A 19,867-nucleotide genomic window follows, 5' to 3' on the forward strand; every position below is an offset into this window, starting at 1 on the left:
TGTATCGATTAAGCAAGTTTATTTAGCACCACCAATGGACATGAAACCTGACCCGCCCACCTTATACCACACACAAAAATGAAGTCTAATTAAGACGACAGATGAAAATGTAAAGCATAAGAGGAGCCTGGGTGGCTTGGTCGGTTGAGCATCGGACTCTTGATTTCAGCTCAGGTCCTGATCTCACAGTTCAGGGGATGGAGCCCCGAATCGGGCTCTGCACTGACAGTGCAGGGCCTACGTGGGATTCTCTCTCTCCTTCTCTCTCTGCCCTTCCCCTGCTTGAGTGCTCTCTCTCTCTCTCTCTCTCTCTCAAAGTAAATAAACTTTAAAAAAAGTAAAAGATAAAACAATAACATTTCTAGAAGGTATTCACAGCCTTGGAGAGGGAAAAGCTGCTTTGGCAAAGCAGCCAAAGCACCAACCCTCAAGGAAGACCACTGAATTAGTCTCCACTGAAGTTGACGACCCGTGTTCATCCGGAGATGCAATCAGAAAAGCAGAAAGGGCAGCCACAGGACAGAAGACGGTATTTGCAGTAACACAACTGACAAAGAACCTCAGTCACAAGAGGACTCCATCCCTCCAAACCAGTAAGAAAAAGATAATTTATTAGGAAAAAAAAAGGGCATGTAGCAAAAGAACAAAACGGAGTAACAGAAATTAGAAGGACACACAGGAAACCGTAGGATATTTGTAAGATGGGCTAGAATAAGCGGATGAAACAGAATGGGGTATAACACATAAACAGAACATGGACACATTTGAACACTATTGTTTGAAGAAAGCAGAATGCAGAGCAAAGCACATCCACTGATACCTTTTAAATGGAGTTTTTAAACTACACACAGAACAGGATTCTTCACTGCTTGTAGCAGACGTACAGATGGATAGTTAAAAGCACAAAAATGGACTGAAAGGAACATCTAAAAGTCAAGACAAGGGGCTGTGGTAGGGTCCCCTCCCCAAGGAAAGAAAAAGAAAAAAAACAAACCTCAGGGTAAACTGGCTATTCGCCTACGCGACAACGTCCCTCACGACCTTGTAACATGAGACTACTTAATCAGACTGCATGTTTGTATGTATTACCACATACGGGAGACAAAGAAGTAGAAAATATATTTAAAAAAAACAACCCTACACCACGTGGCCTTTGGAGCTCAGTTCTTTGGGTAGAACCCAAGGAGCAGTGCCAGCACAAACAAAGTTGCTTTCTGGCAAGAAAAGCCTCAGTGTCCTGACTGTCTGTGCGAGAATCCCACCACAGGGTGCCTGGGTGGCTCAGTCAGTTGAGTGTCTTGATTTTGGCTCAGGTCATAATTTGACGGTTCATGAGTTCGAGCCCCGCATCAGGCTCTGTGCTGACCTACCAGAGGCTGGAGCCTGCTTCAGACTCTGTGTCTCCCTCTCTCTTTCTGTGCCTCCCCTGCTCATGCTCTGTCTCTCTCTCGAAATAAACATTAAATTAAAAAAAAATTTAAAGTCAAAATGAAGATGGGAGTTAGTGGGGAAGGCAAAGGTGATAGGACAGCGACAAGCAAAGTTTTAGCTCTGTTATATATTTTATTTCTGTTTGAAACACTGGAAGTGTTGCTCTGTTTGGCACAAATGTAAAAGTGCGCTTGCTCTACCAAAACTGGATACATGGCTAACCACTTAAATAGAAGAATAAGTAATGATGAAAAATAAGGGAGAGAGCCAGGAAAAGGATGGGGTGGGGGAGGGGAGAGGAATCAGAAGGAGGGAGGGAGGGAGGGAGACCAAGGGAGATGAAAACTGAAAGCAATAGTACAGAATGTTAGCAGCTAATAATTCTGGGTAGTGAGAAAACACCATTATATGAAAAAGGAAATTTTCAACTTTTCACCTTTGTGAGCCCAGCTCCTGGGCCCAGGGAAGCTGTGCTCTAACATTTACCAGAGTCCACATGACTCAGCAAAACCTCAAAGCATGGGCTCTATTTCTGTTCAGAGCACAGGTTGTAGATCTGCTTCCTTAAAGAATAATAATAAACAAAAATAAAGCATTCCAAATATAAAGCTAAAAAACCACCCACACGAACCTCCCTGGTTCCCATAAGATTAAAGTGGTACAGCCTTTCACACAATGAAAACATAAGATAAAGTCTGTAACTTTCTGAAATGTCCTTCCTCATGATGATTTGTAACTCTTCGTGTAAAACCAAAAAAAAACATATAGAACCCTACACCAAATGATCCCTGGAGCATACTCTTTGTGAAGACTGTGTATCCCAGGAAGCTGTCCTAACTTGGGCTCGAATAAAACTCTTCCCCACTCTTCAAAAAATTTTTAAAAAGGTTTGTTTATTGTGCATCAATATATATTATTCTCTCATTTCATTTCAATTTTATTTTCAAAAACAAGAAAAGAAAAACAAGGTTATATAAAAAGATGTACCAGGCAAATTCTCATAAAAAACACAGCTGGAGTAGCCTTGTTAGTATCAGATAAATTACAGGGCAAGGTAGGGACCACTAACAGTAACATTGTATATGGTAACAATACTACCCCCAACAAACTGCTATAGACAAAAACTTTGATGCTTCTCACAACATAGCTCTGAAAAGTGTAAAGCAGATTAGGGGAGGAAAAGCAAGGTCACAGTTATAGTTAGGGAGAAAAAGTCCTCTCTTGAGAACACTATAGCTCAAGGTAACAAAGGACAAAGAGGATCTGAACACAAGTTCACAAGGTTGATCAAGTGCACACACATGCTCCTACAAACATTCTGAACTTTGCACCTAGAGAATACAGCTTTTGTTTAAGCACATTTACAAATATTGACCAAGCCATGGGGGGGGGGGGGGGGGCGGGGGCTGGGGGGACGTTCAGAGAACTACAGTTGACCCTTGAACAACCTGAGTTTGAACCCTAGGGGTCCACTTGTACTTGGGATTTTTTTAAGGGTTCACATCAAAAGCCACAGGCATTTATTTACAACTGCCCACTCCAGTCTTCACGGATCTAATGGAAGGTACACCCGCTGCCCTCTGAGTACCCAGGGAGGGAGGATATATGTCAGCAGCCCCTAAGGACCCTGGGTAGGGGCAGGGCTGCAGGTGGCTCCAAGTGGAGCACCTATGTTTGTGGGAGAAGACAAAGCTGAAGGGAGCATTTTCACAGAACTTTATAAGCTTCTTTCAAAAGTCACATGGAGGGGCGCCTGGGTGGCTGAATCGGTTAAGCCTCCGACTTCAGCTCAGGTCATGATCTCATGGTTCATGAGTTTGAGCCCCATGTCGGGCTCTGTGCTGACAGCTCAGAGCCTGGAACCTGCTATGGATTCGGTGTTTCCCTCTCTCCTGCCCCCCCTTGCTCTGTCTCTCAAAAATAAACATTTAAAAAATTTAATACTTTTTTTCCCTTCACATTGGGAGTTTCACAAACACTTATCAAAAAAAAAAAAAAAAACAGCCAAAAAGATGGATTATTTTAACATCAAAATTAAAAGTACTATGTAACTGGAGCCCCTGGGTCACGCAGTCCATTAAGCGACTGACTCTTGATTTTGGCTAAGGTCATGATCTTGTTACAGGAAGGTGGGAGGACACTGGTCCTTCACGGAGACGAAGAATGAATCTTGTGGACAAGAGAGAGTACAGCGATAGAGTTTACTGAGGGAAAGTATAAAGCTCTCAAGAGTGAGGGGGCGTCCCGACTGGGTAGCCACTGAGGAACTTTGTCCCTTTTTATTGGGACCTTGTCACAAAGTTTGTGAGACTCCATGCATGCAACATAGCCCAGGCAGGTGTGGAATGTGTTTATCCTTTTTTTTTTTTTTCCCTCCAAACCTCAAAGCTTCTTCCGCCTCTATTTGCAGCTGCAGGCTGCCTCCCTGAAAGTTCCTGATCTCTCCCTAATGTTGTTCACCTCTTCCCTAGTTCAACCTCACAGTTCATGAGTTCGAGCCCTACATCAGGCTCCAAGCTGACAGTGCAGAGCCTGCTTGGGATTTTCTCTCTCTCTCTCTCTCTCTCTCTCTTTGCCCCTCCTGTGTTCTCCCTCTCTCTCAAAATAAACAAACTTTTTAAAAAAGAAAGAAAAATACTATGGACAAAAGGAAGACAAAGGAAAGAAAAAGACAAGTGTTCAAGAACCTGTCCGTGTTCATGTGGTCAAACAGATCACCCAATGCATCCCACAAACCCATACAAAGATGAGCAACCTGACAGAGAAGTGAGGAAAAACTAGGACCATGCAATTCCCCTGGAAAACCCAACCATCTAACAAATCCCTGACAAGATGCTATCTTTAACAGTCATCACAGAAGTGTAAAATCAAAAAAGTGATGAGCCATTTTTCTTTACTCCTCGGAGTGGCAAAAATTGAGACGTGAGAAAATTCTGGCAATGGTGTCAGGAAGCTAGGGACTCTGGTGGCAGGGTAAATTTGTGCAGCCACTTCAGGAAACAAATGAACTTCAGGGCCGGCCGTCCCCGCCCCCTGCCTCCCACACCTGCCAGGGTTAGTCCAGGCATAGCTACGGATCTCTGTTCTGGCTGGCAGGTGTGAGAAGAAGCCACAGCATAGGCTTTGAGGAACGGAAACACCTGGCATTCCCTTTGACCTCGCTTATTTCTCTCTTCTTGCCTGAAAGGACACTTAGAAATACTGCACCTTCTCAGCAAGAATTGTCAGAACGAAGGCCTAACAGCGTGGAAAGATGGCGCCTGGTCCCTGATGTCACGCCTTAGACCTGCTGACTTCTGGACTCTGCAACAGGAAAACAAACCCGTTTTTTCAGCTACTCTGAGGTTTTTAAGTTTATTTATTCAAGAGAGAGAGCACATGTGAGTAGGGGAGAGGCAGAGAGAGAGAGAGAGAGAGAGAGAGAGAGAGAGAGAGAGAGAGAAAGCGAGCGCACGCAGGAGAGAATCCCAAGCAGGCTCCGTGCTGTCAGTGCAGAGCCCGGGGCTCGATCTCATGAACTCCAAGATCATGACCTGAGCCTAAATGAAGAGTTGAATTAAAAAAAATTTTTTTATGTTTATTTTTGAGAAAGAGACACACAGAGGGGAGCAGGGGAAGGTCAGAGACAGAGGAAGACAAAGTATCCGAAGCAGTCTTGAACCCACGAACCGTGAGATCCATGACCCGAGCCGAAGTCGGACGTTCAACTGACTAAGCCACCCAGGTGCCCCTGAAGTAATTTTTGAAATGAGCAGCTAAGTGCATGTCTGACACAGTAGAATGTATTAACATTACCAGTTGCACTTCTGGGTGTCTACCGTCGAAACTCATTTGGAGATGTGTCTAAGAGCATTCACAGCTGTGCGGTTTGATAAACTGGCCACGTGGAAAACTGAGTAAGTATCACTAAGGCCATGGCTATGGCAGCGGGGTAGTGTTTGTGCACCATGAATGCTATGCCGGTCCTAAAAACAATCAGGTATAGCGTTTTCATTTGATGGTCATAAATAAGACCCATTCCATGCCACCATGGTATCCAGAAGTCTACATCGATGTCAATGGTCTGTAAAACAAAGACAAGCTGATTTGCTGAAGCTTCTCCCTTGGAGCCTGGTTACACCCCAAAGTGTGTGCCCAGGGTGGGGTGCAGAAAGGCAATCTCGGTGTTTGACCTCCCAGCTCCCATACCTCTCCCTATGAGTCATGCTGGCGACTTCGGCAGGGAGGCGGGAGAGGTAGATATAGCACAAGCACAGGTAGGGAGTGAAGTTCTGATGAGATAGAGACCAAGAGCCCTTCCCGCACCTGGGGAGGGGCTGGGGCAGCCTTTCCATCTGCTCTGAACACTTCCATCCCTACGGCACTGGCCCGAGCAGGACTTGGCTTATCATGTCCCGAGTCTGCGATGGTGGAATCACTGATGTAATAACCATCATATCAAGAAGGACAATGCATCGTTTGAAGGTATTATTGACCCTGCTACTAATGTAGTGATGGGCCAACAATGAGAATTACCTATACTCAGGCAGTGCAGATGGCTTTTCAGGTTTTGAGAAAATGAAGAGTAAAACAATACATTTCACAAAATGTTTTTGGAATCATGTTGTTCTATTTACTGAAATACCAAGTTCCAGTTGAATTCACTGAAATGTTTTCCTTGTTGCTTGAATCCTAGAGTATTTTGCAAAATAGTTTGTTTTACTGCATTCCCAAGGTTGATAGGTTGATACTGGAATTTTTTCAAGTGTATCACTGGGCTGCATAATTTGTACCAATATTTACTGAAATACTTATTTTTCTACATGCTCAAAGGCTACTGGCAGAGGAATTTTTTCAAACGTATCATGGTTTGCTACATGACCAATTTTTAAAAATATTTTTAACGTTTATTTATTTTTGAGACAGAGAAAGACAGAAAGAGAGAGAGTGGGGAAGGGGCAGAGAGAGAAAGAGAGACACAGAATCCGAAGCAGGCTCTAGGCTCTGAGCTGTCAGCACAGAGCCCGACGCGGGGCTCAAACTCACAAACCACGAGATCATGACCTGAGCTAAAGTTCTACGCTCAACCAAATGAGCCACCCAGGCGCCCCCTGACTTGACCGATTTTTACTGAGATGCGCTTTATTTTGCCTGTAGTGTAGAGGAATTCCTTCAAATAGACTTTACATCATGGCTGTCTTTTTTAATACCCAGTACTCAGTGAAATACAGTGCCGGTGTTAGCTTTTATACTCCCACATGTCAGATTACCTTCTCTTCCACCAGTATATGTGTTTTGCAGCTAGCTATATCAAAGGATCACTGACAAACACATATACATAAAATTTCCTCCAGCCAGGTAATTTTATACTAGTATTTCTCAAGATTGGCAGAATATTGCTGCATACTCAGAATTTAGGATTTCTGACCAGATTCTACTATATGTGTGCAAAATGATTTTTTTCCCTTTAAAACCACTTCATAATAACTTCTAATACCTATATTATGGGGGAAATAATCCTTTATATGATTTTAATATCACATACAGAGTGACCTTTTCATTTATTGTACAAAATGGGACATATTTGAAAGTGAAAGAGGGCACTATTAAAAATGAGGATAAGACTACAGGCATCAACTTGGAGCTGTCCTGGCCAAACTGTGACAGGTAGTTATCTTATAATATGCCAGCACACCTATGCCAGGAAATAAGGAATGTATACTATTTCATACGTAACACGAATAACCGAAGGAAATTTGGGGCATGAGACTGTGGTAGGGTCCCCTCCCTAACGAGACGGGGGGAAAAAAAACCCACCTCAAGGCAGCCTGGCTATACTTCTACATGACGACATCTCTCAGGACCTTGCAACATGAGACCACTTAATCAGACTGCATGTTTGTGTGTTACCATATATGGGAGACGAAGAAATAGAAAACAGGTATTATAAAAAAAAAAAAAAAACTATGCCACATGGTGTTCAAGGCTCCGTTCCTTGGGTACGAACCCAACTGAGCAGGGCCGGCACAGATGAAGTTACTTCCTGGAAGTACAAGCCTCGGTGTCAGGACTCTCTGTGCGACAATCCGGCTACAGTAAGACCACAGTATGGAGAAAAATGAATACCAGAGCCCTATTTCCCACACAAATCTACACACATACAGAATCTGGGGTACGTTGGTAAAAGGGTTCTTTGCCTTTACCTGCAGTGCTTTGAATTTTTACAAGGAAAATGTATTGATGCATTATTTGTGCAGTTACGTTTAAAACTAAAAAGTGGTATTCCGAGGGTATAAAGAGGTTGATCGATACCCATTTTGAGTTGGCTTTTCGGCCTGCAGACACCATTGTGTCTGTTTAAATACAACAAAAGGTTAATTAACTTGAGAAATAAATAAATAAATGAATGAATAAATAAATAAAACGAAATGTAAAGCGGACAGGCAACAGACTACCATTTTTTCTCTAGCAGAGTGTAATCTCCTCTCCAGCTTCAAAAAAAAAGCCTCCAAACGTTAGAGCTCAAAAGGTCACTGGATTGAGGCGTTTAAAGCCACAGTAAACAAACTGGCACAGGTTAATTAGGCGGGAATCAATGAAACATTTTCACTCCTACCTTCCTTATCTGAACATGCAGCTTTCATTCACACCCCGGTCCTGCCTGGCTAATTACTTACTGAGCATTCCGCGCGAATGCCTCCGACTCAACCAGCACTTTGTATCTGTTCCTGCACACCACCAGCTGCCTCCCCCAGCAGAATAGCTATTAATTAAGCTTCTATGTGCACAGTGCTTTGCAGGTTACACAAGTGCCTCCGTGCCACTTCATGGACACAAGCTGCTCTGTGAGTAGGGAAGGCTTTCCCTCCGCTTCGCAGAGGAGCGGCACATCGGTTCGAAGTCACGCTGCGAATAAAAGGCTGATCCCACCTAAGGCAGCGCACGTGAACGCATAGGTCCCTTGAGCATTGAGGGACCATGAACATCCGCCACCAGATAATTATTTTCCGCTTGGGCCAACGGTCTAAGATCTTCCCAGGGCTTAGAGAAACCTCCACTCCAAAGGGCTGTGAAAACAGTTCACCTTTCTTTGGGAGAATTTAAACACCAAAGGGCAGCTCAACAAGTTGGACTTTGCATTTTCCTAACTTTGGCAGGTTGTTATTTGGCTCCTGCTCTGTACCCAGAATGATGTAAGAGACTGCAGGCGAGGCAAATGTCAATCAGCAGAGGGTAATACTTGGGCTCTGCTCCCAAGACATCGGTTCGGGGAGAGGAGATTAGCACATTGCAGGAGTACCCATGCCAGGATACGATTAGGTGCAAAAACAAACCAACTATCCTTGGAAGATGTTCTATGAAAGTTATTACAGCTCTAATTTGCCATCCTCCTTAACTTACCCTCCCACACACATATACACCCAGCCCCACCACACTTGCATTAATAGGGTAAAATAATGCTTTGCTTGTTGATGTAACTTACTACAAGCTGGTGCAGCACAAATCCCTATGTACAGTGAAGTGGGTTTTGCAACAACTAAATTCATATTTTAATTGCATATAGTGCCTGCGTGATGCTTAGCCCTGAATACATGCCATGTTGAAATAAAGCCACTGAAGACATGGCAGTCAAGACTTTGGTATCCAGATTCAAGCGGACCTGTTTCAAATCCCAGCTTTGCCACTTCCAGGATGAATGGCTTTGGATGATCTTGGGCGAGAGACGCCATCTCTCTAAACCTCCGTTACCTCACATGTGAATGGGAGCTAATAAATGCACCTCCTTTCAAAAGTCATTGAGAAAACGAAATGAGGTTAAATACAGAGAGCCTTACAGGAGGTAAATGGTCAACAGTAATCACAATGAACTATTAAGAAGGACTGTCTTTGAGTAACTTAGTTAACAAGGGTGGCAGGTTAATACCCATCATTTCCCCAGTGTTGGACACACCTAAAAGCACAATCCCCTATGGAAGTTACTTGACCACAACTCAGTGGGGGTATCGTAACTGCCCCAGCAACACAGCAAACAACTCCTCTATTAGCTGCTCAGGACGCCAGCACGCAGGGGATGGTTAAGGGCAGGCGATGACTCATTCTCATAACAAAACTTAAAAATATGTATTAGTAAGTAAAGATTTCACTTTTAGGTCTGTAATAAGACTCCCCTGGAAGAATGGAGGAAAAGACATCTAGAATATTTGCCAGGATTAAAATCCTACATATCGGGGCGCCTGGGTGGTTCAGTTGGCTAAGCGTCTGACTCTTGACTTTGGCTCAGGCCATGATCTTGCAGTTTGTGGGTTCAAGCCCCATATGGAGCTCGGTGCTGACAGCATGGAGCCTGCTTGGGATTCTGTCTTCCTCTCTCTCTGCCCTCCCCCCCCCCCTTCTCTCTTTCTCTCACAATAAATAAAATTAGTTTTTTAAAAAAGTGTTTTAAAGTCCTACATATTAGTAATGAAGAATTTAATTACTTGCATGCTTCAACCAGCTTGTTAAAAATAAGCATTGCAAATTATCACAAGTACCCCTTGTTGGCTGAAAGTTACTTGCCCGGGTTACTTCACTGCATGTAATTTCTTTGTAGTGAACTAGATTTCACCTCAGCCGTAATTACTTGATTCCAGTAACAAAGCTCTCTTTCCTGGTATGCACTAGTTCTAAAATACAGAAGGGTAACATCTTATGAACTTGTACAGCTTAGAAATGCCATGGTCTGGGGGCACCTGGCTGGCTCAGTTGGTGGAGTGTGACTCTTGATTTCACGGTTGTGAGCCAAGCCCCATGATGGGTGTAGAGACTGCTTAAATATAAAACCTTCGAAAGAAAGAAAAAGAAGAGAAAAGAAAGGCCACGATCTGAATGACTCCATTTCTGGTTAGATTTTCAATAGCAAACGGCTGTTTTGTGCTAAAAGATCAGGTAACCAGGCCCAACCACACGGGTTACAAAACAAGCCCTTTGGCCAAAAGAAGCAGGTTCCAGGTGGGCTCAAGTCAGCGCTGAGATGTGGCACCACTTGTCTGTCAACAACCAACACCTGTGCCTGCAGAAAGTGGGTGGAGGGAGGTCACCTGAATCTAAAGACGTTCTGTGACTCCCATCTCCTTGATGAACTCAGCAGAGGTGTGCTGAGCCCGGGCTGGGGCTGAGCACTGGAAGGGGAAGAGCACAGAGGATTCGGGAGCCTCTCACTTAGCATCTTGGGAAGGGAGCACATGCTTGGCGTCAGGCAGCATTTTTTACCTCCTGTGCGAAGACCAGAAACACCGGGACTGCCGATTCCCAGCCCCCCTGGGAGGGGTTCCAAGTCTGCATGTCATTTTTATCAAAGTATACACAACAGAGTTCCAAAATCGAGGATTTTACATACACACACACAGCGAAGTGATGATGATCCCCTCACACAGTTACCTTGCTGATGAGAGCACCTGAAATAAATCTGGGGCTCTGATACAGCCCATGAGGGCTGCACTTAATAATCCTGCATTGAATCCTGGCATCTGTGTTTTTAACTTGGGCCTCCCGTGTTCTTTTCGGGGAGGGCTGGGGGCCACAGGTTTACAAGGGACGACTGGGGTAGCACAGTTGTCACCTCAAATGAGGTCACTGGGCTGATAAATGCATTCAGCCAATCAATAAGCATTTACTGGGCAGGTGAAGGGGCTGTGCGGTCTGCTCTGGATAAGAGGTTGACAACACAGGGGCGCCTGGGGGGCTCAGTGGGTTAAGCATCCGACTTGGGCTCAGGTCATGATCTCACAGTCTGTGAGTTCGAGCCCCACGTCAGGCTCTGTGCTGACAGCTCAGAGCCTAGAGCCTGCTTCAGATTCTGCGTCTCCCTCTCTGCCCCTCTCCCACTCATGCTCGCTCTTTTTCTCAAAAGTAAACAAACACACACAAAAAAATAACTTGACAGCACGTGGTCCCTACCCTCACGGGACGCCAAGTTCTGGGGAACACATCACTTTGTCAAACAATCTTCTTACACAACAAGAAAGTCCTAAAGATGAGTCCAGCCCAGATGGGCAGGATGCTATGAAAGGACATCAGTCGGACTTTGGAAGAAGAGCTCCAGCGAATGTTCAGTTCTCTGGGGGCTTTTTAAAAGCATGCTCCCCTCACCATCATCTGCCCCATAAGGCAGAAGGCACGCAGGTGAGTGGACAGTGAGCGCCTTTGGACACCAGAGAGTGTATTCACCTGTGCCAAGACCTTTCCAATGCATGGAGAAAAATCCAACTCAAAAAAGCTTTAAGAGAAGAAAATGTACTGAGACTCACACGACATGATCCAGGACTTCTCTTTCTCCATTTCCGGGCTCTGCTGTACCTAACTGACAGCGGGAGCCAGGAGCCGAAACAATATCATCAGAGCTCAGTCTGTGCTTCGGGGTGGGAGAGGCCGCAGCAGCTCAAGAACCTAACCCACAGTTGAAGCAACCCCGGCAGAAGAATTTCCGGGAGGAGCTCGAGGAGAAAAGTTGAAGACAGGATGCTAATTGGCCCACTTCGACCAATGACTGTGGGCAAAAGGATGGCGGCCTTTTGATTGGTCGGGTCTTGGGGAGGAGGTCAGCGCCTTGGAGGGCTGGGGATGGGTTTCTCATCAAAAAGGGGAGTGGGCGTCATTCTCCAAAGTAAGGGATGCTAGCAAACAGGGACTGTTTAATTTATTTTTAATGTTTATTTACTTTTGTGAGAGAGAGAGAGAGAGAGAGAGAGAGAGAGAGAGAGCACAAGCACATGCAAGGGAGGGGCAGAGAGAGGGGAGACACAGATCCTGAAGCAGGCTCCAGGCTCTGAGCTGTCAGCGCAGAGCCCAACACGGGGCTCAAACTCACAAACTGCAAAATCAGGACCTGAGCTGAAGTCGAACACTTAACCGACTGAGCCACCCGGACGCCCCCAAAACACAGACTTTTAACTCTAGAGAACATAGGGATGGTGACCAGAGGGGAGGTGGGTGGGGATCAGGGGGGAAACAGATGATGCACCTGTCGTGATAAGCACGGAGTGATGGATAGAATTGTTAAATCACTATATCGGACTCCTGAAAATAATATAACACTGAGTGTTAACTATGCTGGAATTAAAATTAAAAAAAAACTTAATTACAAAATATAGTAAAACCAAAACCAAACAAACCACTGAATGATAAGCAAGCACTGTGTCCTAGGGGTGAGGGATTCGTGCTTTCTCGGGGTACAGGTTCACCAAGCACCTTGCCAGGGGCATCCTATACTCAAGGAAATACAGTAGCTCACCTGTCTCTTGGGCTTTGTCTAAATCCCAACAGTGTAAAATCTCACTGTTGTGATCTCTCTGATTCTCAGTTGAGGAAATTGAAAGCTCAGAAGATTCTTAAATTTTTTTTTTTTTTTAGTGTTTATTTACTTTTGAGAGAGAGAGAGAGAGAGAGACCAAGCACAAGTGGGGGAGGAGCAGAGAGAGAGGGAGACACAGAACCTGAAGCAGGCTCCAAGCTCCGAGCTGTCAGCACAGAGACCAACACAGGGCTCGAACTCACGAACTGTGAGATCATGACCTGAGCCGAAGTTGGATGCTTAACCGACCGAGCCAATCAGGGCCCCAAACGGGAACAATTTTAATAAGACACGAAGTGCTTGGTGCCGGCTGCCGAGGCCGGCTCACACCCGGACCATTAACCCCAGAGTGCACAACTGGGTGGGAGCCAGAAGCAGAATTACGCCGGCTTGTCAGGCTAGGGGATTCGGAAAGCGATACAAGGTAGGAGGTGCCCCAACAATTGTCGGTAAATCAACCTACAGCAGAACAGTACTGGCTTTCTTATAGTCACTGTGTGAGGTGACTTAGGAAAGTAAACCCCTAGGCCTCCTCTGTAGACTCAAGAAATACAATAGCCTGGGTCATCTGGTGCCAGCATTAGTCATCTGGCCCTCAGGACCGTGCTATTCATAACATGGCACCCTCTGACATCCGTGATTAGAACAGCACCTATGAAAGCAAGTATTTCAACAGGCTCTTCTTCCTTTTTTGCAGATGTAGGCAGTTTTGCATTACGTTTGGTTTCCACTGTGGCGCTCTGTGTCACATTGTGTGACCCCCCCCCCCCGACCCCCACCGCCAAAACAGGCTCGCAGATAACCGCCCACCTAGCCCTGGGAAACAGCGCTTAGGGTGGCCCACCCCAGTGGGGTGGCGAATGCCCGGGTGTCTAGAAGCAGACCCGTGAGCACAAGGAGAAACACTGCTCTGGAGTTCATGCGGGTTTGGGGATTCGATCCACAGCCGAGGGAAGGTGAGGGCAGCTGGGAACCATGAACTAACGGAAATCCTTGACTGCGGTGTCCCCTGACCTTAGAAAGGACGAAAGCTGCCTTTCAGAAAACAGGCCCGAGTTCTTTAAAGTGGTCAGTTTTCAGCTGAGACGTGGAAGGAACACAAATGACTTTCCGCTCTGCCCACAGGCGGCCTGGCCTCGTTACTTACTAGGTCGACAGATCAGAAACACTAATGTACGCGCCAGGAAGGAGTGTTCACTCTTAGAGGGAAAAACAGCGCTCATTCACAAATATTTCTTGAACTCCTGTTTCGTGCAAGGCGTGAGGGACACAGCAGTAAGACAAAGCTCCCGCCCTCACGGAGTTTCCAGGCGCAAGACAGAATTGCAACGGCTATTACAGTTGTGATAAAGGCTGTGAAAGACAGGCAAGTGCTGTAGGAGTTTGTAGCAGGAAGACCACATCTCAACTGTTGGGATCACGGAAGGAGGCCACCGGAAGAAGAGACTTGAAGCTGAGACATGAAATAAACAGTAGACCCACAGTGGGGGAGGGGTGTGAGAAGCTTGGAACCCCGGAACAGGCAAGAAGCTGGTACAGCTTGGGCAGAGAAGGGTACAGTATGCTGGGAGATGACCTTGAAGCAGTAAGCAGGGGCTGGAGCGGGCAAAGCCTTGGGCTCACACTAAGGATTTTCAGCCTAAACCTAAGGAGAGTTTTGAGCAGGGAAGTGAATAGATTTACATCTTTTTTTTTTTTTAAGTTTATTTTATTTATTTTGAGAAAGGGAGAGAACAAGGGAGGGGCAGAGAGATAGGGAGAGAGAGAATCCCAAGCAGGCTCCACACTGTCAGTGCAGAGCCCAATGTAGGGCTCAAGCCACCTGAGCCAAGATCAAGAGTTGGACGTTTCACCGACTGAGCCACCCAGGTGCCCTGACATAGATTTACATCTTTATAGGATCAGTCCACTTGTGCAGAATGGATCGAAGGGAGGCAGGAGGGGATGTAGTGGAAGAGAAAAGGGGCCATTATTGGAACCCAGGGGAGAGAGGTAACACCTGTTCATTGCACAACTTTGAGGCATGAGTAGAAGTTAAAATCGATGGGCTTCAAGGTGGGTCAGGTGTGTCAAGTTAAGGGGAGGCAGGGATCAAAGAGTATCCCAGCTTTCTGGCATAAGAAACTCAATGGGTCTTGGTAACATTTACTAAGAAAGAAACCCTGGAAGAATTTGGAGGGATTGTGAATTCATCTTGGATATGCGCACTGACAGTGTGTGTGATGTATCCAGGCAGAGAAGCAGAGGTACTTGGATAGATGGGTCTGGAGCTCAGAATGGTCTGGGCTGGAACTCTATTTAGTGGTCTCTGTTTGGCACAGAGATGGAAATGAAAGCCAGGGGCTTGGACAAGATCACTTAGGGAGAGAAAGTATGGTATTAGAAGAGGGTGTAGGACTGAGCACCGAAGAAATATTCCACTTACAACCAGTGTGGAGGAGAGGATAAAGGAAACCAATGAGACATATAGGAGTGTGGTAGCAGGCTCCAACATGGACCCCAGTAATTCCCCACCCCTTGGTCTTTATGTGCTGTGTAGCCTCCCACATGGGATAGCGCTAACCTGGGTAGCCAATGCAGTATCGTGGAAATGACCGTGCACGACTGAGGTTGTGGCTACAAAACCTTTTAAGGCTTCAGAGACACCTAAGGTGGTCCCTAAAAAAGTTGTTCAAATAATAGGGGTTATTGTCCCTCAGCAGTCTGAGCAGCAGCCCAAGGCAAAGAAGGACTTATCTCCAAGAAATATGTGGGTGTGGCTTTTGCCTAATGGAGTGAACTGGAGTAAGACTCAGAGGAGACACACAGAGTTCAAAAATAATTATATTTGCATTAACATTATCAGCTTGGACTGAAAGAGATACACTACAATATGTAAAGAGGGCTTTATATCCCCCCAATTCTACTGGGTGGTAACGGGCTGAGAACATGTTAACTGTCTATCTACACGGGCTACCTTTCACTGAAAGGAAAAATGACTCAGAGGATGGAACCAAGAGCCCAGCCTCCAAGCTGACCCCCAACATTCCCCACCTTCTGGTATCCACACCTTTGGGTACTTCCTTTCTCTCCACACTGAATTAGACTGACCTGTGTAACCAGTATACTGTGGAGTCCCAGCGTGTGGTGTTTGAGGATAAGCCGTAAAAGCCATTGCAGCTTCCACCCTGCTCTCCTGGATCACCTGCTCTGGGGAAAACCAGCTACCATGTCGTGAAGACATTCAAGCAAGCCTACGGAGGTTTCCCCGCATGGTGAGGCATTGAGCCTCCTGCCAATGGTCGTGTGGGTGAGCCATCCTGGGGGGACCCTCCAGCTTCCGACAGGCTTCCAGAGGACTGTCGTGCCAGATACCATGGGATGACCCTCATGAGGGACTCCAAGCAAACCGACGCAGTTAAGCCGCACCAAAATACCTGACCCGTAAAAGCCAGGAGGTGATGTTTGTTGTTTTAAGATATGTCTTGGGGGTACTGTGTTAACATGATACACCTTAGTGTAATTCGTAGCATGTCTTAGGGTAATGCAACAGATCATTAATACAAGGAGAAAGACCAAGAGTGAGCTCATGAACGGTAGATGAACTCTTGTCTCAAGCAGACAGTGGACATGGGTGTAAGTGGTGAGGGACAGCCGAATGTCTCTTCCCTGGATGACAACAAGGCCCGAATAGCCATCCTTAGTTTCGTGTGGAAAACAAGAAAACCCCCACTACACTCAGTCTACTTGGTGCGAGAAAACTAAGAAGTATCTATCATTGTTCTCCAGGACCTCGTTGAAAACATGTTCTGCAAGTCTGCGATGCCTCTCAAGGACACTGCGTAGATGTCTTGCTGAACTTATCCACTCTTTCAGTGGCCTTCTCGTGCGGACACGTCATACCATTCGTGGGCTGTACGTGAGCAGGGGAGCCCGCCGTGCAGCACCTGGACTGCTGGACTTGCCGAGGTGCTCATACAAGCGAACTCCAGGCTAAAGCAAAAGCTTCTTAAGATAGAAAAAGACTCCGAAAACCTTCTACCAAAAATGCTCACCACCACCTCATATTTATGCTTTATCTATGAAAGTACTTTCACGACATCTCATTTTACGCTCACAACCACCCGTGTGAGGAGGGTGGGTGGATGGGTTTGTAGAAAAGGCAGACACGGGTCATTCCCAAATAGGGAAACAGGCTTCAATCACTTGGTTAAGGCTACACAAACTATTCATGGTTGCAGGTCTCCTGGTATCAGGTTGAGTGCTTTTCTCCGAAAGATCCAGGCAGCATTAACCAGGGACTATTCACCTGGCACCTTCTTTCTACAAATAATCTCAAAACAGCTCGAATGTCACCTTCCGCAGCAATCTATCTGCCTTATGCTTTAATACTGGCTTTTCTGAAACTGGAATTGTGGAATGGGTGAAGATCCTCTGTCTTCTTTCCACGTTGGTTCCTATGCAACTGTACAAACTGAAAGTCTTACACAGCAGTCCTCAGGAGTGGCTGGAGGGTAATGACACCCTTCAAAACATTCCTCCTTGGAAGCTGTTCACTGGAAGAACAAAAACCTCTTCCCGGAAGAAAAGCAGTCTATTAGTTCAGAGTTATGTTTCATTTTTAAATTACAAATAGCATCATTCCCTTGACCATCTTCCTTAATCGGATTTTTAGCCGTTTCCTAAATGTTACTCTATGCTCAGAGACCAAAACTTTACAAACACTGAGCATATGCAAACGTGCTGGTTACAGACTCTGAGGGGCTTACCCAAAGACATTCCAGAAAGGTTAGAGCGACAGCACTAACAGAACACTAACACCTCTGAACAGAACTCCCCTGAGGAAGAAAACCCTCGTAAGGGTTCGTATCAGGAATGTACGGCAACGATATTAATTAAAATAAAGACTTGTGTGTGTTGAGTGGCACTTGATACGTCTTGTCTAATTTAATCCTCAAAAGAATCCTATGAGGTAAGACACAGTTCTATTTGTTTAAAAATCAAACCTTACCGTGTGATCACACAGGTGTAACGCCCTTATATCATAAAGGGTAAAGAGTAATTCCTAAAAACTACAGGAATGAATGGCTAATATAATGTCTCTCAAAAGCTTCCACCTCCTCAGAGGGCTGGTCTGTAGGGATCTGACCCAATTTGGTGGTTTTCACACATTTTCAAGCCTGTTAGTGTTTTGCCACTCCCGTATCAGTGCACATTTTAGTCTACTGTAACTGGATAGAGATAGTAGAGGACAGAAGTAAGTACATTTTTGACTTCTGAGAAACTCAAGACATTTCCAATTCTCCTCATCTCGCTCTGTGGCTCCAAAACGACTTCTGTTGTACCCATCAAAACGAGGAAGACACAAGAAACCGCATCTCAAACTGATCTTTGCTTTTTTTCTCCTATCATGGTTTGTTTGGTGCAAGAAGGTAAGAAATGAAGACTTCATCCAAGAATCTGTTCTTTTCTTTTTTTTTTTTTAAGTTTATTGATTCATTTTGAGGTGGGGTGTGGGGGGGAGAGAAGGAGAAAGAGAATCCCAAGCAATCTCCCTGCCACTCGAGCTCACAAACCGTGAGATCACCTGAGCCCAGATCAAGAGTCGACTAAGTCACCCAAGTGCCCTTCCAAGAATCTATTAAGTAGCAATTTGAGGAGCCAAGATTTGCTACCAGGTATCCATTTGTAACTATCTATCTATCTAGATATTGATGTAGATTTATTTAGATAGAGATACATTATTTAATACTGTGTTTCTTGAAAACCATCTCAACAAGTGTGATCCGATCCATGTTTCTAGCTCCTTCAGAGTGATCGAACCACAGGAGAAGGCAGCCATATGAGAACCACTATGACCAAGAGGAAGACTGTCAGCCCATCCCAAACAAGACACCCGGAGGCATGATCCCCAGGACTTCTGCCGTGGCCATGTGCTTTAAACCAGTCGACTACTTCCTGGAGGTCAAATGGCTGAGCCTCATAACCCAGCTCCTTCTTGGCCTTCTCTAGACTAAAGTAATGTGTGACGCCAGTTTTGTAAACTTCTGTGCGGGTGAGGAAGGGCTGGAAGTTGTAGACCCGACCAAAAAGGAAGTGAGCCATTTCTGTCAGGAAAGCAAAACAGTAGATGAGGGTCAAGGGCAGGCGGATGGATGGGAACCTGTAGCCCAGGCCCTCAACCAGAGGCCGGAGGAACTCAAAGTTGTTCACGGGTCTGCCGTCCGAAATGAAGTAGGGCTGCCCAGAGGCCACGTGGCCCTTGGCAGCTGTCAGGGCCTCTGAGGCCAGAATGTGAGCCTGGACCAAGTTATCCACGTGGACAAATTCAACCAGGCTCCCAGGATCCCCATACACAAACTTGAAGAGACCCCTCTCAATGTAGCTCACTATCCTGGGAAGGTGCCTTTGTTCTCCAGGCCCGTAGATGCCAGCCGGCCTCAGAGCACAGGTTCTCAAGACACCATCACTTCTCACCAGGGTAGCACCATTGGCCTCCAGCACTTTCTTTTCTGCAATAGATTTGGTCCGAGAGTAGTGATCAGGATGGAGGTGAAGAGGTAGGTAAGGCAGAGATTCATCTCCATTTCTGATAACTTGACCTCCAAAGATGACATTGAAAGTGCTAGTGTAAACTAACCTTGGCACCCCTCTCCTCCTGCAAACCTGGAGGATGTGGTCTGTGCCCCCGACGTTGACTTCTTCAATCAGGCTTCGATTCAGCTGCTCCCGCCCCGACATGCCGTAAGAGGCGATATGGAACACACATGCAATGTCCACATCCTGGAAGGCTTTCTCCACATCACAGAGGTGGCGAATGTCTCCGTGTATAAACTTGACTCCCTCTGGCATGGGATGAGCAGGGCTTTTGATGTCAAAGAGAATCACGTGGAATCCTCTCTGGTTCAGAGCACAGCCTAGGCTGAAACGAGGAAAAGCAAGTTAGATCGAATCGTGACTAAGCTATGCCCGAAGAAAACTGCATAAAATAATTCACCAATCAATGTGGGGCTGACCCAAGTCTTCTGGGCTTATCCTGAGTGCCCTCGCTTTACGTGTTCATTGTGCAACAATCCCTCATGTAAGCACGCGAACATTCAAAACTGAGGATCCCCGTATCCTTGCTTTTTCTATCTTCTCACGTAGATG

General features: G+C 45.8%; 1 protein-coding gene and 1 long non-coding RNA gene across 6 annotated transcripts in view; one reads left to right on the forward strand and one right to left on the reverse strand.

Moving 5' to 3' along the window:
* The first annotated feature begins 4,480 nt into the window (after positions 1 to 4,480).
* Positions 4,481 to 18,845, forward strand: LOC128778195 (uncharacterized). Its single transcript, XR_008423598.1, has 2 exons — positions 4,481 to 5,327; positions 18,522 to 18,845. It is a non-coding gene; the product is annotated as an uncharacterized LOC128778195 (long non-coding RNA).
* Positions 15,547 to 19,867, reverse strand: part of SDR42E1 (short chain dehydrogenase/reductase family 42E, member 1) — a 58,914-nt gene continuing 54,593 nt past the window's right edge. For all 5 annotated transcript variants that reach the window (XM_053906701.1, XM_053906700.1, XM_053906699.1 and 2 more), the window contains one exon: positions 15,547 to 19,640. In XM_053906701.1, the coding sequence (XP_053762676.1) occupies positions 18,527 to 19,640 (1,114 nt within the window). In that variant the 3' untranslated portion in view covers positions 15,547 to 18,526. The remainder of the gene's footprint in view (positions 19,641 to 19,867) is intronic.

This window comes from Panthera pardus, unplaced genomic scaffold (assembly GCF_024362965.1).
Source record: "Panthera pardus isolate Hobbes unplaced genomic scaffold, ASM2436296v1 HiC_scaffold_19, whole genome shotgun sequence".
NCBI classification, from domain to species: domain Eukaryota; kingdom Metazoa; phylum Chordata; class Mammalia; order Carnivora; family Felidae; genus Panthera; species Panthera pardus.